This window comes from Kryptolebias marmoratus, linkage group LG3 (assembly GCF_001649575.2).
Source record: "Kryptolebias marmoratus isolate JLee-2015 linkage group LG3, ASM164957v2, whole genome shotgun sequence".
Taxonomy (NCBI): Eukaryota; Metazoa; Chordata; class Actinopteri; order Cyprinodontiformes; family Rivulidae; genus Kryptolebias; species Kryptolebias marmoratus.
This window is the reverse complement of record NC_051432.1, coordinates 22,497,285-22,519,236: the sequence shown is the minus strand read 5'-3', so window position 1 is coordinate 22,519,236 and position 21,952 is coordinate 22,497,285. Positions and strand designations below refer to the sequence as shown.

General features: G+C 38.9%; 3 protein-coding genes across 4 annotated transcripts in view; 2 read left to right on the top strand and 1 right to left on the bottom strand.

Annotated features, from left to right (window-relative positions):
• Positions 1-116: 116 nt before the first annotated feature.
• Positions 117-11,952, bottom strand: tecrb (trans-2,3-enoyl-CoA reductase b). Of its 2 annotated transcripts, XM_017425644.3 has the most exons (12): positions 11,855-11,952; positions 8,128-8,178; positions 5,681-5,732; positions 5,533-5,577; positions 5,319-5,422; positions 3,660-3,775; positions 3,355-3,460; positions 3,176-3,248; positions 3,055-3,098; positions 2,792-2,849; positions 2,413-2,501; positions 117-665 (listed from the first exon to the last, which is right to left on the bottom strand). In XM_017425644.3, the coding sequence occupies exons 1-12, from the start codon at positions 11,867-11,869 to the stop codon at positions 492-494; spliced, it is 927 nt and encodes a 308-aa protein (XP_017281133.1). In that variant the 5' UTR covers positions 11,870-11,952; the 3' UTR covers positions 117-491. The 2 variants fall into 2 exon arrangements, with proteins under 2 accessions (XP_017281133.1, XP_017281132.3); XM_017425643.3 differs by lacking the exon at positions 11,855-11,952 and having other exon boundaries at positions 8,128-8,470.
• The window catches only part of LOC108241485 (CMRF35-like molecule 5), a 28,070-nt gene continuing 15,832 nt past the window's right edge, over positions 9,715-21,952 (top strand). Inside the window, exon 1 of the mRNA XM_037974713.1 lies at positions 9,715-9,821. The gene's annotated coding sequence lies outside the window, so the exon portion shown is untranslated. The remainder of the gene's footprint in view (positions 9,822-21,952) is intronic.
• Positions 17,152-21,858, top strand: LOC108241459 (lysine-specific demethylase 2A-like). Its single transcript, XM_017425603.3, has 4 exons — positions 17,152-17,575; positions 20,059-20,197; positions 21,528-21,606; positions 21,765-21,858. Exons 1-4 carry the CDS (start codon positions 17,540-17,542, stop codon positions 21,856-21,858), a joined length of 348 nt encoding a protein of 115 aa, XP_017281092.1. The 5' UTR covers positions 17,152-17,539.

Sequence of the window (21,952 nt, the reverse complement as noted above, 5' to 3'; positions counted from 1 at the left end):
ATAATTATTATAGTTCATTCAAAAAAAATGTCCAGCCTTCTTCAAAACTATTAATGTTGTGAGCCAAACTTAAAACAGGTTAGTTGGTCATTTGAAGGGAAGAAAAAGCAAACAACTTGGTTGGATTTATTTTTTAATAAATTACCTCAGACAACAACAAAACTCAATTCTGTCGGTTTCAGATTTTAGAGTCACGAGCATTTAACTAAAGAGTTTGGTATTTACTCAACACCAGGTGCAGGCTTAATACTGAAAACAATGAAGTGATAAAAGAATCAAATCATTTAACCAGTCAGAATTGTTTGCAATAAAAAAAAAATTAGAGCTGATCTAGTCTTTTACATTTTCACTCAACAACATAAAGCAGGAAGGGAAAAAAAAAAGCGGACAGGCTAAGATTCTAGTCTAATTAGTTTCCAGTGTCGATTTTAGAGAAGCTGAAGAAACATCCCCACAGTTAGTTTTGAGCGATTAGGAGCCCGACCCGTTCTCTACAGAACGAAGGGCAGGATGGGCGAGCGGAGAGGAGGGTAGTCGCGGAACTCCTTCAGGTAGCTGCGGTGCTTCCCTTTGGCCCAAACGGTCATCTGGATGAAACCCACCAAGGTAAAGAAGGCCACCGGCAGACACTGGGTCATCAGGGTGAAGCCGAGCCACGAGCCCAGCTGTGGGAGGAAAAAGAGCCACAGAGTCACAAACCTTCCTTTTCTTAGTTGCTTCTGCCTTTTACAGCAGATATTCACCTGCTAACTGTGCAGGAAATGTGTTATACATCCTGAAACATCACTGGTATCTATAAAGTACAGTCTTTGTTCTGGCTGTTCTCTTTTTAGAGATCACCACAGCGAGTCATCCTCCTCCATCTAACTCTGTCCTCTAACTCCCTCCATGTCCTCTCTGACTGCGTCCCTGTGTCTCCTTTTCATCTCTAACATCCTTCTGCCAATATACTCACTGTCCCTCCTCTGCACATGTCCAAACCGTCTCAGTCTGGCCTCTCTAACTTTATCTCCCAGTCCTTCAACCTGTGCTGGACCTCTGATGACTTCAATCCTGATCCTGTCCATCCTCGTGCCTCCCAAGGAGAATCTCAACATCTTCAGCTCTGCCACTTCCTGTTCTGTCTCCTACATTTTTGTCTCCAAACTGTCCAACATGGCTGCTCTCACCACTGTCTGTAAACCTTTCCTTTGACCTTTGCTGCCCCCCTTTTGTCACAAATAACTCCTGAAACTTTTCTCCATCCACTCCATCCTGCCTGGACTCTCTTCTTCTCCTCTTTACTACACTCCCTGTCCTTCTGGACAGTTAACCCTAAGTCCTTGAAGTCCTGCACCTTTCTGACCTCTGCTCCTTGTAGCTTCACTGATAGACCTGCCTCCATCTCATTCACTTGTCGTTTGGACAGACTTGCATGTTTGTTTTACGCCGGACGCCCTTCCTGACACAACCCTCACCGTTGACCCGGGCTTGGGACCGGCACAACACATTCACTGGCTTGTGCTCACTAGTGGCTGGTTTCTGTACAGCAAACCCCACTATAACTGGATGAAGGTAAATATTCACAATCTAGGGAAGGAAAAAAAATAACACCAATTCAGAGTTGTGTTACAGCACCCCCTACTGGAACCTTTAGCCATGTTTTTGCCTTACATCCTGTAAATAATGATTTCTATAAACATAAATTACTACTCTGAAGGGCCTAAAAATAAAAAGCCTGTTAGATTGCAAATAGGTGTAGTTAATTATGCAACTTTCAAATACATTTGTAATCAGATACATTCAGAAATTCTAAACAAGGAGTGAAAACACTACATTAAAAAATCCTTTTAGAAATCAGACGTTTGTGTGCATCCGTCTCATAAAACCCCCAACAGCTGGTTGTGCTGAGGGAGCAGCAACCTCAGCTACAACTTTCACTAAGTTTTAGTGTAATTCTGAACTACAATACATTTCAGACACAACACCGGACCTAAAACTAAAAGTTTGAAGTTTGTAGGTCAGATACTCCATCCAGAAACACACAAAGGTCCGACAACATCACACAAGTTCTGAAACCACTCGTGTCAGATCCAGTTTTAAGGTTTAATAAAAACATATAAATTACTAAAAGGTGGTGCACCTTTTTATCAGGATGACTTACTTTATTTAATCTTCAACAATCACAGAGTGTGAGAATATTGTGCATCCTTACTAATCAATTATCTGGATTTAAAGCATTTATTTTATTTAAACAGGCAACATATATTTTTAATCAGTTTATATTAGAAAGATCTGATTCTAAAGCCTATCCCCGTTTTATCATTTAATTGTGTATGTTTCCCCTCCAAGTTAAGGCACCTGTGGCGTGTCAAAGCTACTCTGCTCATGTGTTTATAGGTGTTGTCACTGAGTATTCAGAGAACATTTTACCTCGTAGGTGTAGTTGGGGCAGGAGACGAGCAGGAAGATCCAGGTGAAGGGGTTCTTGGTTGGATAAGGAATCTTCCTGGTCTTAGAGCCTAAATTCAGGAAGCAAGAGAAAAGAAATGAGGAATAATTTTAAATCAATCTAATTACTTTTCGTTTTCCAGACTATTTTGACTGTTTGCATAAGAGAGACATTATGTTTGATAAAAACATAAAATGAGGCATTTTGATATAGGAAACTCTTCTTCTTCAGTTTTTGTAATGATTGTCAAGGAAATTCTTGTGTTTTTGCACAAGATGTGGTTAAGACTTCCTGTTGTCAGAAGGGTGCACCGTGTGTTTGGATGACAGGTGGATGTGCAGATGTGAGAGGTGTGTTTACCAGGCGGACGGAGGTTTCGGAGAGCGATGTGGATGGAAAAGTTGCCGATCTGACAGAACTGAGAAAGACCACATGTCACAAAAGTAGTTCAACAGTAAAATCAAACTCAAATTCCTGTCAGCCTAAATTCAATCAAATTCACTTATTTAAAACCTGTTAGCATGACTATATATTAAAAATGTTTTTACATATTTCTACATTTGATCAATTTAATCAAATGGCACAAAATAAAATGACCAAAGTGCTGTGATGAGAAATATTACCAAGAATACGATGAGCGCCAGTCGGATCTGCTGCTCTCCATAGACTGCAAAAGACACATTATTATGAAAGGATTCACATGTTCATGTTTCCATGATGGAGCACGAGTGTCTGTGTACTCACTGGGCGGCGTGTATAACGGATGGTTGATGTAATAGGCCATCCATGCTGCAAAGCCCCAGTAGTAGGTACAGTTCTAAAACAGACGAGTCATCAGGTGGTGGCTGACATCCTCCATCACATCCTTCTCCACTCACTCACACACAGAATGACATACAAGAGTTTGAGTGAATCTTTTTCACCTTGAAGATGTTTCGTAACGGCATCGTTCCGTGAGAGAAGCGATGGACGAACAGCGTCTCCAGGAGTCTCTTAACATAGTGGAAGGAGTGACACATGCAGGCCAGGCTGGACAAACACACACAGTCATATCAGTGTCAATGCATGGAGTATTACCCTTACGGAAAAGAACTCTGGATTTAATTTAGTCAGCAGCGTTGACAGGCTCAAGAAGATGTGTGTAAATCTTCTAAGCACCACCACAGATGGCCTCTTTCTCCTAAAGGTCCAACTGGATGGATTAAAAACTGAGGTTGGAGACACTCACTGTACAACCCAGTGTTTACTGGTGGTGAAGTCGTATTTGGGCGTGTAGATGAAGGGAACCCTGAAGTAGAACAACAGGTAGATGACCAGAGGGCCGGTATATTCTGTCAGAAAAACCTGGGAAACAAAACAGAAGAACGGTACAAATTAGAAGCGAAAAATCTCAGACAAACATCTTTTCTAAAGGTGTTATCTCTCTGAGCTGCAACTGATGGGAGACGAGTTGGCCACTTCAAATTGTGAGAAAATATACGATTGTTTTTGTGGCAGTCTCACTAAATTCTGAGTATTTGCGACAAACAAGCTGAGTGGCTGCGTTTTGAGTGGCCGGTTTCTGAAAATCACAGCCTACTTTTGTGTGCATAGTTTGAAATTCAAATACAAAAATACTTTATTGATCCCAGAGGGAAATTAAATGCTGGTGTAACTCATATTACTCAAGGTTCTTCAAAGAAGCTGTGGGCAGGAAGGATCTCCGGGAGCGAGAAACTGCAAAAAAAACAAAAAAATTCTAAACTGCATTTTTTATGATGTAATCTGCTGGAGTACACTCTCGAAATTAAGATTTGAATCACTCTTTAAATAATTATTATTTATCAGCATGGTTTTTAGACCCGGACATTCGCCTCAGATGTTTCCTGTCAGAGAAGAGCCACAGCTCCAGCACTCTGGAGACGAGTTGGAGACGCCCACAAAACAACACAACTCAGGTGAGTTCGAGACACTCTTTTCAGAGAGAAAAGTTGTTGCACTGATGTTTTTGAACATGGCTGTGAGCCTCTGCAACTCAAGAGGATGTTGAAAACCCCCGCGAAAGTTAAAGGACATTCTGGGGACATTTGAAAAAGTCCTTCATAAATGTTGTTCCCCAACTGGTTGCAGCCCAGCGAGACACTACTTTAGGTGTTGATTGATAGTCCACTCATAAACCCAATTATTGGTCACTATAAAACCCATCCAGAGGGAAGGTAATAAAAATTCCAGCTTCAGATCAGTGTGGACTGTATACAGCATGTTTTTTTCTCTGTGCTTTGACCTCTGTGAGACGTCCTCCTGTTGATTAAATAGCAGACCTTGACAAGTCGATGCCCATACTAACCCTGTGAACAGAAGTTTGATGTTTGAACACGAACACAGATTTAGAACAAAGTGTTTGACGCTGCAGAACAGTGAGGAGTTATTTTGTTGTTGACTCTGAGCTGGCAAATGTGCACTAGCGCTGCCAAAAAAGTTACATTTACACTGTATTCTTTTGCAGCCTGGAGATTTTATTTGACATTAAATCACTTTGAATTGTCAAAGTAAATAGTTTATAAGATTTTAAGTGTGTACCGTTTGTTATGACTGCAGAATTTAGGGTGTTCTGGTTTTATTCAGAATTTTGTTGTGCAAATGGATTTTCTTTTTTTTTTTTTTTTTGCAAGGCGTCAGGTAAACAATCCCTTTAAGGGTCAAAACAACTTAAACTGTAACAGTTCTGTGCAGCACATTAACCTCAAGGACACAGGGAGTGTTTTGCAACACAAACACCTTTAATACACAGTGGGAAATCTCAATATAGATGTGCCTGATCCCACTTGTGCTCATGTGTTGGAGCTTGTCAGAGCTGTCGGACCTGATTGTGTCTCCCTGCGTGGGCACGCCTGCACCTTCTACTCACCGTCACCCAGCTGATCTGAGCTCCCAGATCTCTGAAGTAGAAGGTGGCTGTGGTTCCTACAGGAAGTTGCTGCAGAACATCTTCATCCTTCAGGGATTTCCCCTCTGGAACGAACACGGAACCAGATTCTTAGGTTTAATGAGTCGACCACAATAAAAACAACCCCGGCTTCACTTTGTTTGAATGATAAGTGAGCACATTTACGCAGACTTACTGGGGTCGAGGCGAATCGACTGTCTGGCTGGGTACCACTGAGGGTCTAAAAACAAAGAACTTACAGTTAGAACATAAAATAATTACCTACATTTGATTTTTTTTTAATTCTTGAAACAAATTTCTAGAAGCAAAGGGACAGCACTTACGACTCTTGTGGAACATAGACTTGATCTCTCCGATCGTGGCATTTGGTTCGACCTGCAAGTGACACCACAGTAAATAAAAAGGAACACAGCCTCACAGACAAAGGAGCAGATATAACACTCCTGTTTCCATTCATGCTGGAGATTAGAGGTAAATATAGCTCTGGCTGTGTCCACTCACCCCTATGGACGGGAGACATTTAACAACTGGTATTAGGATTTTGAAGAACCCAGACGCACACATAAACACAACCAAAATATACACACTCGCAGCGTGCAGTCTGAATACAGCTGTTTTTAAAATTATGGCAAAAAAACAGAAACAAAGAGCACACAAAAACAAATATAAACACAGAGAATACTGAAAAACTGTCATAAAAATATTAGGGAAGGGGATTAAAATGATTCTTAAAAAATTGCTTACTAAATTAAATGTTTTCCTTTTCAAAATGAGGAAATAATTAAGTTCTTAATTGGTTCTGTTGTTGATGAACACTAATGAAATCCAGAGAAAATCTGGGTACTTTTCACACAAGCATAAGCAGCTGAACAATCTCAACAGGATTTACTCTCAAACAACATAAACCTGCAAAGTTAGGCCTGAACAGGCGGTACAGATGATGACACGGTGCCACTGAAACCGCAGGATCAAGGATATGAACACATATTCAACAGCAGCTGTAACTCAAGAATAAAGACACGGGTTTACATTCAGCGGGTATTTTCCAGTTAAAGAGCTGATCTCTCATGTGGAGTTTTATAACGCAGCATTTGAACCATAAAGAGTCAATTAGGGTTCTGTTGTTGGTCCATCAAGGACCTCTTGGTATTTTCAACAGGATGACATCCCTGAAGCTGAACTGGAAACCAGCTTTGAGGTCCAGGGTTGACTGCGACATGTAGGTAGAGCTACATCTTTTTGTTTGGGGCGTCAGGGAAACTGGTGCTAGAGTAGCATCTACTCTTTACTGAACCAATGCAAAGAACAACATATAATGCTTTTTACACATCACCGCTCAAGCCGCCATGATTCCCTTTTGTTCTGCATTCCTTCCATGTATGCAGAGGCAGAGGGAGGGGCTCACGGTGCTGAAGGGGTAAGAATCTGTAAGAAGTGCTGAATGCAACAAATGCCAATTTGTTGTGTACACGTAATTAAATGAATACAGACCATTTTGAGATGTTTCCAAACATTGTCAAGTGTTTTAATATCACCAGCTAATGTAGATCAAGTTCAGACAAGATTTCCACTCTGAGTGGAGTTTAAAAAACGCCATTCAGATTTGCAAACACTGACTACTGACTATAGCAGCTTTTATAAACTAGCTTTGCGACATTAAACATCAGTTTGCAGGAAAAATGAGGCAAAATCAGTTCTGAGTTTTTGTCTCCCTCCACTGTGGTCCTCTGCAGAAGGTCAGACACTCCAGAGAGGTTTGATCGGTGTTGAAGAGACAGGTGATGTAATGAAATCGTTTCGAGGTGGCTCTTTGACTGTGGAAACACTGAACAGTTCTCCAGTTAGATCTGCTTTAACGCCAGCCCAGACCCTGGTTGAAAAAGCCGTCACGGTGCTCCCACTTTAAAGGCTCCATGTGTTTGAGTATCTCTAATTCTGTTCTACAGACGCTGACCCAGACACGATGCACGACTCGAGTTTTATTTCTAACTCAGCTCTGTTAACCTAATTTGGGAATCAATCCCCCTAAAGGAACCTCTGTCCAGATCCAAATCTACATGTGTCATATCTGCATCTCCGAGAGTGATAAGACGGATGTTATCACCATGGAAACTGCTAAGCTAACATCAAGGTATAATCCGCTAAGGATAGCGTCTTAAACTGTTTAGTCCTGGAGAGCAGAGTTTACTCTGGCTGACACAAAAACGCCTCAAATCAACACTCTAAACCTTTCTAATGTGAATAGAAGTAACCAAAAATAAATCTTCCTAATGCATTAAGAGCAAAAAATGGGCCAAATGAGGTGTCAGTCATTCACAATGCACTATAATTACAAATAACACACATTTGGCTGCAAAAACAACTCGACTCAAATATATAATTTACTCCCAAAATTAAAACTTAAATCATGAAACTAGTGTTTCTATATTGGTTGTGTCCTTCTGTGCGTCATCAAAATAACTAAACCCAGCAGTGCAGTGCCACATGTATGAAATGCACTCCAGTGTGTGTCTCTTTCACACTCAGAGGCTAAATAACCTCCGACAGACAGGAAAATACACAGCTCCAAACGACTAATTCACATACAAATTATTTTTACTGCAATATTAGACTGAATGTATTTTATCTGCTACATTTGGGAAACAAACACATAAGGATGATTAAATGTTCAGAAACAGAAGTGATTAAAGAAAGTCGAGGTATTAAAGCAGAGTTTTAGTGACGTTGATTAAAAATAACAAAAGTACAGATCAGAAGAGTGAGTTCTCACCTTGTCCAGGAAGCAGAGCTTGTCCTTGGTCTTAGCATCCAGGATCTCCACCTCAAAAAAGACAACAGCCTTTTTAGCTTTTTTAGCAGGTTTGCGTTTTGCCGGAGCTTGACTTGGGATAGGGGCAGTCACCGCCACGGCGGTCGCCTTTTTACTCCCAGTGGCCTCTAGTGCTAAGGCATCCATGTCCCCGGTTCTCCTCCTGCTCTCAGTCTGTTCCCCTTCTTCTGACCCTTGGTTCTCCAGTGACTCCCAGCCTCTACGGCTGATCTCTGATCCATGCAAAGACGGACAGGAGAGGGGCAGCACTCAGCTGTGGAAATAAATCTGTCTCGCCCTTACTCCCCTGCCCCACCCTTTTCATTCAACTCTCCCTCCCTCTCTGTCCGTCGCTCATTCCTTCACTTCTGGTGCGCCGCTTTATTTTACTGCCAGACAAGCCCTTGGCGCTCAAACATGTGCCACGTGGGGGGGAACAGTTGCATCTGCAGGAATGCCCAGCATCCCCAAACAGGCAAACAGTCAAATGTGTGTATGAAACAAACAGCTGATGTAAAAAAAACTTCTTCACAAATGGGTTTTGAAATAGGACTCTTTCCTAAAAGCAGACACCTGATGACCCCTGACACAAAGTGGGAGGATAAGGGAGAGGTATTGTGACAAACAACACTCCACGTTTGACCTGGTCTTCTTCTCCACAGCTAAATATAAACACCTCGTGCTACCCCTGCATATCCAGCCCTCTCCCAACAGACCCCACACAGATCTATGTAGTGATGTCATGGGTTTACTGTGGATCACAGCTCGCTGACATTCAATCGGTCCATCCTTAAGCACTTAAAACACCAGAACGGACACGTTTACAGTCTCCCCTCGCGCAGCATATGTATTTTTATGGAGTGTTGTACTTTAAAACTCAGCTGAACGACCGGATCTATCAGTAACAGGCATGCAGAGTCACTTTTTTCCCTGCCAACACGAAGTAATCCTCCAGATTCTCAGGGATTAGTGAGGGGCAATCCCCAGAGTGAAGCCCACTCCCGCCTCCTGTCTCTCTTAAGACAAAGAGCCGGGGATGGCCGAGATGCACAGAGAGGCAACAGGGAAGTTAAGGTCATCCATTTCATTTATGAATTATAATGCAGCAGAAGGAAAGCTCTGAATTGAGTTAACTAGATATTCATGCATCCATCTCATCCTGAAATTCTACTTTTAAAACTTAGCATCGTTTAGAAGCTGCCGTCTATCAATAAGAAGGATAAACATCATCTTTATTTTACTGAGATTTACTAAATCACAAATGTAAACAAACAGAAACTGAAAAATATCACTACCGGTGCTTTGCTCGATTAGAAACTATATTTGTCATTAACTTTGAGTTAAATGAATTTGAACAGCTTTTAAAAATAAGAAATTTATCAGGCTGTTTAGTACATAAAAATAGCAACACAGAAAAATGAAGGACGTGACTTCAGGGAAATCGTAACCCCACTTGTGCCGAGCAGACCCAACGCCATGGTACCTCCCCCCCACCCAGTCTCGTCTAAATAAAACCTTTGGCAGTGGCAGATGAAGCTGGTAATACACCCCGGACTGAGGGCGAAGCAGCAAGCTCTGACTGCTGCAACGGACTGTAAATGCACATCGACTAGATTTACAACTTTGCTAGCTTGAAGAGCGCTTCTGGCTTCAAGGTAAAAATATCACGTTTTTATAAATGATTTTGTTTGGGAATTTAGGAACAACGAGCTTTGTACAAACTCTTGGACGTTTGTACGTTTGAGCAAAGCAAACTACTGGGTGTTTTTAAATTATCTGGTGCTGTCTGTAGGTTGTCAACTAACCCAAACTGGAAGCTAACAGCTTGATTTCAGTTTAAAATAAAACTGGGAAAAGATTGCTTTTGGTGGGATTCTAGTCATGTGCAAAGGTTTTAAGCCACCCCAATTTCTTTACCATTGTTGTCCAAAGAGCCAGACTTTCTTGCAACTTTTTAAAGTAGTCTGAGTCAACAGATCTCTGGTTTTTCTGAGGGCCTTTTAAATGTTTTCATTTTCACTTATTTTATGTCCAGTTTTAGTATGTAACTGTATGTTTTAGCTTAAAACTGTCAAACTGTGTTATCTTTGACATTTCACAGATGTTTAACGTAGAAAATGGGAATAAATTGTGTGTTGTGACAGGCTGCAAGCCTTAAACCCTTGAGGTCTTGAATCTTTTCAGAAGCCTGCACTAGTTGTCTTCAGTCTAATATCATCAATGAGCCGATTTCTTTTGGAAACAAGGCTGTGAACGTTGATTCGGTAGCTGCAGACGACGCATTACGTGGAGCTGTCAGCTGAGAAACAATAGTATTTGTTGAGTGGACTAAACACATGGTGGGACGTGTCCTTTGTTGGGAAAGACACTATCATTGTGAGAAAGGTCAGGTTGGTCTATCGAGGTCATGCCGAGGGAGCGCCTCCTGAACTGCAGCAATTGAGATTTAGATTTTCTTCGCGACTGCTCCGTTTGCTCTTATCATCCTTCATAAGTCAGAAATATAACAGAACGTCTTGTTCCTGGGGAAAAGCTTCTCCAGGTGCTTCGTAAACCTGGAGGAACCTGATAGACAGCAAAACTGCCTGTTTTCAGTTAATAAAATAATAACTAGCAGACTCCAAAAGACAAAACAACTGAGGTATTTAGTTTGAGACAAGTTATTTGCAACAGTGAGCTTTGTGTTGCTTTACAAGATTATGATAAATATTGGTGTCTGCATTCCTTGACTTTAATGTAAGTAAATATAAAATATGACTTAAACCAAAGCAATATTATAAAGCTTCAAACTTTTACAGCTGTAGTTGTACCTCTAAAAGATATTGTATAAAATTAAAATTATAAAACCTTTATGAATTGCACATAGACTGACATACTCCTTAAATTTGACAGCTTTATGTGAATATCCCTTTTTTAAATGTTGTTCCTTCCCTCACAGGTGTCCACAGAAAGAAGGGGGACCAGACAAACCACTGGTTGTGTCAGTTTATGTTAGATTCCTTGCGCTTCAAATCCTGTCCGGTGGGTTTAAGGTGCTTAAGAAACAACGAACTGTAACAGTCCAAACACAAAAAACCTGTTCAATGTTAGTTATAATGATAAAAAAATACACAACAAAGTAATAGATCTTTCTTTGAAACAAGCCAAGTCTGATTGTCTAAGTGTTAATCTTTCCATCTAGGTACCTCATTAGGCTTTCAGACCTGAATAATTTTAAACAGATAGCTCACATTTAATGTGCAATTAGATAAAAAAGGTGACACTGCGTGCTTGACTCTTCACCTGCAATATTGGGTAAGAGAAGAAGATAAGAAGCGCCATGAATCATTCCAGTCAGAGATGGTGATGATTGGTGCCGAGCTTTCTTGCACAAGACTGTCTTTAGCTAGGAAACTCACTTAAATTGAGGTTTTACCAAATGTAAAATGCAAATGCAGGTCTGTAAATGCTGCAGAGGTTTTAGGTGCCGTGTAGCTCGTTAAAAACAACACAATAACCTGGTCACATAGCAGCGAGCAAGCAGTCCGTGAATGGCGGTGTATGACTAGCTAGCCTTGGCTTTTATGAAATTAACAGGTGGCGTTAACAAACAAAACATACACGCAGAAACTCATATTGGGTGGTTTTAATTTAGCCTCAGAGGAGCTCACAGACGACGGTTTATAAAATGTATGGACGCGGTTCTTACCTCGTAGTGCTTCATCTTGGCAGCTACTACCTCTTCCTCGATATCCTGAGTGACGGGGCGGCGTCCAATCAGCGGTCGAACCCGCCGATCTGTCGACGTCGTGGGCGGGTACAATGTGCTAACTGCAGCCAATCAAATTCAGGATAAGTCAAGCGAGACCGCCCACACTGTGAGCATTTTAGCCAATGAAATTTGAGAATAATGGAAAGGGGCAGGGGAGGAGGCGATACCGGGCGAGTAAAACATTTGAATTGAAGGCGGTTTTTGTTGGCATAATCTGAGTTGTGAGTGGATTAAGATGGCTAGTAGTAGTGGAGGGTGTTCAGAGGATGAAGGTATGGATTTAGGATGGTCGAGGGTAGAGAATAAGAAAAAAGGAGGAGGAAAAGGAAAGATTAAAAAAGGAACGGCAACTGGTAAACGAGCTCTAGAAGACGAGGAAGAACGAACTGAAATTAGAAAGAAAATAATGATGGAAGAGGTAAAAGTGATTCTCAAATTTAAGGCAGGACAGGATATGACTGGAGTAAGTCCAATCAGTTTGTCTAATGGATTAAAAAAAGCAATTGGGGATGTAGAGCTAGCTAAAGTTTTACGGGATGGAAGTCTGCTCATTATATGTAGAAATGTTGAACAAAAAAACAAGACTCTTAAATTACAAACAGTGTGCAAAAAGGAAGTGCTGGAAAGGAAGGTTGTTGGAGAAGAAAGAGGTGTAAGAGGAGTCATTTCAGGGATTCCTGTAGGAGAAAACCTGGACGAGTTAAAGGAAGTAATAGAAGGAGGAGATGTTACAGGCATTAAAAGATTACAGGCTTCCAGGAATGGGGAAAAATTGGACAGTACTTCGGTGCTACTGGAGTTTAAAAATAAAATTCTGCCAGAGAAAGTAATGATAGGCTATATGAGCTTTAAGGTGAGAATTTATGTCCCACCCCCTTTAAGGTGCTACAAATGTCAAAGGTATGGACATATTGCTAGTGTTTGTAAAGGGAAACAGAGATGCGGTAGATGTGGGGGCGAACACCCATATGGCGAATGTGGGAAGAGTCCAGTAAAGTGCTGTAACTGTGGAGGAAATCATACAGCAGCATATGCAGGATGTGTGGTAAGGAAAAAGGCAGCTGAAGTTCAACAAGTTAAAGTAGACAAGAAAATTACATATGCAGAAGCAGTGAAAATGGTAAACAGTAATGAAACTCTTCCAAAACAAAGTTATGAAGCACAACAAGGTACAGAGAATAGCCAAAGTAATATTACATTGGAAAAATTGATACCATTCCTTGCATACATAATAAACTGTTCAGAGCAGGCAAAAACTAAAACCGAAAAAATTAAAATCATTGTAAAGGCAGCTGCAAAGTTTTTTAATGTGAGAGACTTATCTTGGGAAAAAATCCACGAAGAACTTAGACATGGAGAAGGGTCATCTGAGGCTGAGGCTTCTCAAAGCTTTACATAATTTTAATATTACAATGGAACGCCCGCAGTCTAATAGCTAATGGTCAGGAATTTAAAGGCTTCATCAATACATTAGATACAAAACCAGATGTTCTATGCATTCAAGAAACATGGCTCAAACCATCATTGCAGTTTAGTATTCATGGATATTCAGTATTACGCAAAGATAGGATAAATGGGAGTGGAGGAGGTTGTGCTATATTCATACAACAAAAACTGAAATTTATCCAAATTCATACAACACAGGATTTAGAAATCATTGCTATAGAAGTATGGGCAAATGAGGGTAATATTAAAATCATAAATTACTATAATCCATGCAAACAATTAGAAAAAATTGTTCAATCAAAAATTGAAACAATCCTAGAACACTGGAGAGGGAAAATAGTTTGGTGTGGGGACTTCAATGCACATAGCACATTATGGGGTAATCAAAACGATTATAATGGGGGGATTCTAGAAGATATAATTGAAGAAAAGGAACTAGTAATATTAAATAATGGATTAGGCACCCGGGTGGATTTTGTAAGGGGTAAGGAATCAGCAATTGATCTAACCTTGACTTCACAATCTCTTGCTGATATCAGCAGCTGGAAAATATTCAAAGAAAGCACAATAGGCAGTGATCATTACCCAATCTTTATCAATATAGGAATAGATACAGTACAAGACCAAATAGAGATTGAGGGGAGATGGAAATTAGAAAAGGCAGATTGGAACAAATTTAAATTGATGAGTGAGATCAATATGAAAAATATAGACACAAATAAATCAATAAATGAAGTAAATTTGGAAATTAGTAAAAGTATAATTGATACAGCTGAAAGTTCTATTCCTAAAAGTAATACAATCAAAAAGAAAAAGTTGGTACCATGGTGGACATTAGAATGCACAACAGCAATTAAACAGCGGAATAAGGCGTTTAAAACTTTGAAAAATACTATTTGTTTACAGAATCTAATAAATTATAAGAGGAAACAAGCAGAAGTTAGGAAAATCATAAGAAATTCTAAGAGGGATTATTGGAAAAAGTATTGTGAATCACTGGGGAAAAATACTCCATTATCTAGGGTTTGGAATACTATAAAAAAAATGTCTGGGAATTCAAGAGATTATCATTTCCCAATAATAAGAGACAATGGAAATATGATAATAGATAATAAAAGTAAAGCTGAACTATTAGGTAAAGTATTTGCAAAGATACATAGTACAGAGAATCTGAAGGATAAAGAAAAAAGAGGTCGTGAAATAACATTATGGAGGAATATTGAGTTGATCCATAATGAGGAAGACAGTGAGGAGGCTATCAATACGACATTTTCTATGATAGAATTAAATAAAGCATTGAAAAGTTCCAAAAAATCAACTCCTGGCAAAGATCAGATTAATTATTGCATGTTGAGTAATCTTAGTGATGTTGGTAAGGAAAAACTATTAGCATTATATAATAAGGTGTGGGAGGAAGGGAAAATACCAAGCACATGGAAAGAAGCAATTATTGTCCCTATTTGTAAACCTGGGAAAGATCCTAATTTAGCAGAAAGTTATAGACCAATTGCTTTAACATCATGTGTAGGTAAAATTATGGAAAAAATAGTAAATAATAGATTAATGTATTTTTTAGAATCTAAGCAGAAAATAAAGAATTATCAATTTGGATTTAGAAAAGGTAGAAGTACTATAGATCCAGCAGTATGTCTGGAACATGAAATTAGACGGGCCCAGGCTAATAAGGAAAGTGTAGTTGCTATTTTTTTGGATGTAGAAAAAGCATATGACATGTTATGGAGAGAAGGATTATTAATTAAAATAAAACAGTTGGGTATAAAAGGTAAGATATATAGATGGATAAGAAATTTTTTAACTGAAAGAAGTATTAGTGTAAGAATAAATAATGAAATAAGTTCAAATTATCAGATGGAAAATGGAACTCCCCAAGGCAGTATAATTAGTCCTATATTATTTAATATAATGATTAATGATATTTTTAGTAGTATAGATAAATCTTTTGGCGTCTCTTTATTTGCAGATGATGGGATTATTTGGAAGAGGGGAAGGAATATAAAATTTGTTAAAAGGAAATTACAAGAGGCGGTAACGAGTGTAGAAAATTGGGCATTAGAATGGGGATTCAGATTTTCAATATCCAAATCAAAAGTAGTTGTTTTTTCAAATAAGAAATTAAATATTAATATCAATCTCAAATTATATGGGGAAGAAATTGAAAGAGCAGAGGAATTCAAGTATTTGGGTGTCTGGTTTGATAAAAAACTTACGTGGAAAATACACATAGATAAAATAGTAGGGAAATGTAAAAGAATTCTAAATATAATGAGATGCTTGAGAGGTAAAGAATGGGGGGCAAATAGAAAAGCGCTAAAATCAATCTATGTTGGATTAATAAGATCAGTTATTGATTATGGAAGTATTTTATACAGCTCAGCTTCAAGTACATTATTAAAAAAAATAGACAAAATACAATATCAAGCTTTAAGGCTTTGTTGTGGAGCTATGAAAACAACTCCAGTCTCAGCTCTGCAAGTTGAGATGGGCGAAATGCCACTAGAGATTAGGAGAACACAAATAGCCATAATATACTGGGCCAATATTAAAGGACATAATGAAACTCATCCTCCACTAAATACTCTCCAACCTTGTCAAGAAAAAGAAAAGAAACAATTTGATAGTTTTGGATGGAAAATCATGAATAAAATTGAAGATATAGGAATGAATAGTTGTCAAATCAGTCCTGCTGTTGCTCTTCCTATTATCCCACCATGGATCCTTGGAGAGGTCGAAGTTGATCTAAATTTATTAGGAAAAGGGAGAGAAATTGAAAGTACTGAAGTAGAACATTATATTGGAAGGAAATACTCAGAATACATACAAATTTACACAGATGCATCTAAAATGTTAACTGATAAAGTAGGGGTGGCTTTTGTAATTCCAGATTTAAATATTATGAAAAATAAAAGAATAAATGATAAACTAACAGTATACACAGGGGAGTTAATGGCAATCCTCATGGCTTTAGAATGGGTTGAAGAAAGTAGGGAGGAAAAAGTGGTAATATGCTCAGACTCAAGTAGCGCAATAATAAGTATTCAAGAAGCACAGTCCGAATCAAGACAAGATATTATAATGGAAATAATGCACGTAATCTTCAGGGTTAAAAACTATGGGTCAGAGGTGAGATTAATATGGATTCCTGCTCACATTGGAGTGGTAGGAAACGAGTTGGCGGACAGGTTTGCCAAAAGTGCTGCAAAAAAACCTAATATGGAGTTAAATGTTAAAATTAGTAAAAAGGAGATAAAGAATATAGTAAAAGTATATGGTAAAGATAAATGGCAAGGACAGTGGGATAGAGGAAGTAGTGCCAGGTTTTATTACAGTATCCAGGAAAAAGTTGGGGAATTAAGAAAATGCAATAGAATAAAGAAAGAAGAAGATATTATATCGAGAATGAGATTTGGACACACGGGATTAAACAGCACACTCAAAATAATTAATAAACATAATACAGGTTGTTGTAGTCAATGTGGACAATTAGAAACTGTTGAGCATATTTTTGTGGAATGTAATAAGTATAGAAATGAAAGAGAAATATTAAATAGGGAGTTAAATAGAAATAAAAGTACATTAGAGATTAAAGAATTGCTTAAAAGATCATCTGGAGATGTAGTTTTTAACAGCATGTTTAGATTCCTGAGAAGAACAGGGAATTTAGGAAGGATTTAAGTGAAGTTGAACATCTAATCCATACTCCAATTCAGAAGGTGGCGGTAATGCACCTAAAAGTTGTTTGCCAACCGCCATAAAAAAACAAGAAGAAGAAGAAGAAGAAGAAGAAGAAGAAGAAATAAGGAAAATGGCGTCTCATTGGAAACGTTTAGCAGTGCCGCGCTGATAAAAATGTGCTTTATTGTGAATAAACGGATATAAATGACATTAATTGTACAGTTACGACCTGAGGTCATCTTGTGTTATTAGTCGGAATAATCAGGACACCTTTAGTAAACCATTGTTGGCTCGGCTCGACTTGATTTGTGTGTTTGTTCGAACAAAGCTCGAGCTTTTCGAAGAATAGTAGCGTTATCTTGCTGTTTTTTAACTCTATTTCAGTTCGTTTCACCGTATTTAAACTACAGCCAAGTGGCTTCAGGGTCAGGCTGAACTTCCTTTTCTACTTCTATCGGACGAATCTCATCCTTTCTACTATTAATGGATGATTTAAAGCCACGATACAGCAAAAGACTGGTAAGTCTGACGTCCCTGTTCATGTGCATGCTTGTGTAACGTTTGGGGATCGAAATTGACAAAATGTGAAAGGATAAACGGCCTTAAAGTATTTACTGGAATAAATTTCTTCAACACTAGTCATAAAAAAAACTGATCGACTTAAACCCAGGGTATGCTAACCAAGTTTTCAAATTAGGTCTACGTTAAAACAAAATATCTCAATTAAAAGTGCTTTGCAAGAACTTTCAAATGATACCAAATTACTGGGATTTTCTCTCACACAGCCATTTCTAGGGTTTACCGAGGATGGTCCAAAAAAGAGAAAAAATCCAGCGAGCTGCAGTTGTGTGGATGAAAATACCTTGTTAAAGTCAGAGGGTGGACTGGTTTGAGATGACTGAAAGACAACAGGAGCTCAAATGACCACATGTTTCAACCAAGGTCTGCAGAACCATACTTGAAGCAGCAGAAGACCACACGGATACCACTCCTGTCAGCTATAAACAGAAAACTGAGGCTACAGTTCATACAGACTCTCCAAAATTGGATAATAAGAGACTGGAAAAACACTCTCTTTAAAACCCTAGAGATGGTTTTGCATGAAAGATCATAAGTTTGACACTGAGGCTCAGGAGCTTGTGTCACTCCATTGATACAAACATGTCAAGGCTTCAAATCTCTTGTATCTAAACACCAGAAGTGAGGTAACATCTTCTTTAAGCCTCAAATAACTAATTAAAACTAAATTTATTGAAAAAAAAAGCATGTTTAAAGATCCTCTCTAATCCCAGCTGGTTGAAGCATATGGCCACCCATCCTGAGCCTGGTTCTGGTTCTGTTGGAGGTTTCTTCTCGTTTAAAGAGAGTCATTCATTTCCACTGTCACCAATGTGCTGCTCAGGATGGGAGATTTCGATTTCGAAGTGAAGATTTGACACAGTCTGTTGACTTCCTTAGATGGATAACTTTTACTAATTGGCATGTGAATGTTTTTGTGCAGTGCCTTTTGTGAAAAAACTGAAAGAAAAAAAAATATCTGAAATGAATTTTAATTTTTTTTTTTTTGGTCAGGAAAATGTCCTATTTGTTTACATGGAGGGGGGGACTTAAAAACTGTACTAGAGGACACTGCTTCAACTTCTGGCCTGAAGTCCTGTCTCTAATTATAGTATATCTCAGGACTGTCAACATAAAACCTTAGCACTCTAGAATTACAGAAACTAAATTGAGATGAGTTGGAGATGCCCACTACAACTCTGCGACCATTTTGAGAGAAATGTAGTTGCGTAAATGTTCTGACCATGTTCATAATTCAAGCGATATAACTGTGAACCTCTTCTGTGAGGAAATTGAGAAAACCAGTGAAAATTAAATACTGTGTGAATGCACACGATAGAGTAAATTATCAGTGTTGGCATGGGTGCAAAGAGACTTCAGACAGGTGTCATGTTTTTTGTTCCTGCAGAAGTCTGGGTGCCTGGTGATCAAAACTACAAAAGTTTAAAGAAACAACAGTCTGAATTAACACAGAGCCCCATAAAATAGTACAATATCACAAGACTATCCTTGATGTTTTTGTGCAAGACATTTGTTTCAAATAGATTGCAGCTGGGTCCTACATGAGACCTGTTATTTCTAGCTCAAATTTATTTATTTATTTAAACCTTTATTTAACCAGAAAAGACTTGTTGTAATCTAAGATTTCTTTTACAAGAGCACCCTGGCCAAACTCTTTCAATTAATCACTCATAAAGGACTCAAGTACTTTAGCCAAAATAGACTGTTTGGAAAGGGCCTCCTTTAAATGGGTAGAACAAAGGCATATTTCCAAACAAGAGGATTTTAATTTGTGGACCTGCTGATTTTTTTCTTTTTCCTCTTGTAGGCTTTGTGCACTGCTGTAACTAAAACCAATTTAAAACGAGAAGGTTAGCTAATTTTGACAAGACCAGCAGGACTGGCAGTGAAAGAAGTTTCAGGGACAGCATTAGAAGAATCAAACAGAGAAGCAGAGGCAACAAAATGATCATTAAAACACTCAGTCAATACCTGGTCAGTAAATTTTTGAGGACCCATAATAATACATGGAGGTAGTTCAATGTTAATATAATTTCCATTTAAGGATTTGATAGTCTGTCGTATGAAATTGTTAGCTTTGTTGTGGTCAGGGACTAAAAGAGTCAGATTTTAAGTATTGAGTACTGGACTGGCTGGACAAGCAGAAACTGCTTTGATTCTGGTCACCAGCTGACTGATAGGTGCACCGAGACCCTTCACTCATCCTGTCCATGCTTTTGACCCTGGTGAGACTTCAGCCAGTTAAACACTGTATTCAGTTCTTCATTTGTTCCAATAAGTTAACGAGTTATGTCTGAAAGGCTGGAGGTTCTCTTTGTAAAGAACAGTTTCCTGTGTACAGTTTGAAGTAGGTTCTTTTGCCGTTTTAGAAACATGTCTTCTTCATACTTTTAAATTTTTTTTCCTCCCCATGCTCTCCACAGCGGGCCGGTACCAGGCGACGCTACCATGACGATGGCATCTCGGATGAAGAGATTGACGGGAAGAGGTTGTTTGATCTGGAGGAGAAAGTCAGCAGTCAGAGGTTTGGCTCTGACCGGGTGGTCCGCATGGAGGGAAAAGGTAGGCAAACCTGGTGGGTTCTGTGTTTGTGAGAACCTGATTTTTTTTTTTCAAGCTCTGAAATCCAAATAGGCCGGTTTTGTTTTTGGCAGAAAACTCCACAAAACTTGTCAATTGTACTTTTTTTTGTTGTTGTTGTTGTTTTTACTCTTCCACTGCCTTTGGCTTGGATCTTTGATGCAGCGTTTGCTTGTTGGCCTCAGCTAAAATAATCCCCAGATGTAAACAGAGTCAGACAAAGAGCAGTGGAATCAGAGACACCAGGTCGAAAGCTAAAATGCTGTTCTTCTCTCTTCTTCTGAAAAGTGACTAAAAGCTGTGGGGACAAGAGTCGACAGAAGTAGAATCAGTTTGGGGGAGGACGTCGAGTTGGGGCTAAAATCAGATGTAAATGACCTGTGCTGAGATATTCTGAACTCTAACGGGAGAATTTCCATAAGTGATTGCAGAGTTTAGTTGTAAACGAAGACAATATAATATTTGCTAATTTTCTTTTAAGCTATGTATTTTGACAGCTATTATGACTTTAATATGGCCCTATTTGCTGTTTTTTAACACAAATTTTACAAAAACCCTGTTTCTTTTAGCTTCATTAATCTCAAGTAGTAACTTAATTATGTAGAAATTGTGTTAAAAGCATAAAAAATTAAATAAAACATTGGAAAATAACATATTTTGTTATGGCTTTAAGGATTCGGTTATTTGGTTTTTATCTATATAATGAAGTTATTTAAGCATTCACATTATGTTCAGTGAGACAAACATAAAAGTGGGCTCAGATAATTGAAGTTGCGCTTCTCAGTTTTATGGTTTTGGAGACAGTGGGACTGACCAAAAGACAGGAAGCAGAACTGGAAGAGGCAGAGCTGAAGATGTTGAGGTTCTCCTTGAGAGGGAAAAGGATGGATAGGATTAGGAATGAGATCATCAGAGGTACAGCACAGATTGAACAACTGGGAGAAAAAGTTAGAGGTGTCAAACTGAGATGGTTTGGACATGTGCAGAGGAGGGACAGTGGGTATATTGGTAGAAGGATGTTAGGGATGCAGCTGCCAGTAAGACAAAGAGGAGTTACAGTATATGGATGCAGTCAGAGAAGACATAGAGGTAGTTGGAGTGAGAACAGCGAACACAGAAGACAGAGTTAGATGGAGGAGGAGGACTCGCTGTGGAGGCCTCTGAAAAAGGAACAGCCAAAAGAAAAAGAACCAGTGCTGCTGGTGAAAGAAAGAAACTGAGCAATTTACCTATTTTTATGCTTCTTAATTCTTCATTTACCTCCCACAGAATCAAAAACATCCCTACATTTAGGTGTCTTTTTGTTTTGCAGACTTTACCTATGAGTTCATCCAGCGAGGTGGTCTGAGAGACCCAATCCTTTTTGAGAAACCTGAGGGACTGGGAATCAAGTAGGCATATTTTTTAACTGTCTTTTTCCTTCTTCACCTACATTTTTATTAGTTCTCTTTTGTTAACTTGGTAGTAGTTTATTAAGAAATCACCACTGACTTGGACTGATGTATAAATTGAAAAGTTTGAGCCTTCTAACATATTTGTGGTTTTGTAGGGTGCCAGATCCAGAATTCAGTGTCAATGATGTCAAGATGCTTGTTGGTAAGATTTCAGCCATCAACATCAGGAATTACTTATTTTTTATTTAAATTTGAAAATCCAGTTTAATTCCAGTTATTCCTTTACTGTGTTGTTTGGAGCGGGCTTCTCTGGCGTTCTGTCACTTACAGAATCCCCCCCCCC

What these genes read in the sequence shown, in the direction of transcription:
- tecrb (XM_017425643.3), bottom strand. Translation starts at nt 8,313, where the DNA reads ATGGATGCCTTAGCACTAGAGGCCACTGGGAGTAAAAAGGCGACCGCC. An exon ending in GTCTATGTTCCACAAGAGTC is followed by an intron (nt 5,578 to 5,680) that starts GTAAGTGCTGTC and finishes CTTTGTTTTTAG; the next exon opens with ACCCTCAGTGGTACCCAGCC. An exon ending in CCGAAACCTCCGTCCGCCTG is followed by an intron (nt 2,502 to 2,791) that starts GTAAACACACCT and finishes TCCTGAATTTAG; the next exon opens with GCTCTAAGACCAGGAAGATT.
- LOC108241459 (XM_017425603.3), top strand. Translation starts at nt 17,540, where the DNA reads ATGGATGATTTAAAGCCACGATACAGCAAAAGACTG. An exon ending in CACGATACAGCAAAAGACTG is followed by an intron (nt 17,576 to 20,058) that starts GTAAGTCTGACG and finishes TGCTCTCCACAG; the next exon opens with CGGGCCGGTACCAGGCGACG. An exon ending in CCTGAGGGACTGGGAATCAA is followed by an intron (nt 21,607 to 21,764) that starts GTAGGCATATTT and finishes GTGGTTTTGTAG; the next exon opens with GGTGCCAGATCCAGAATTCA.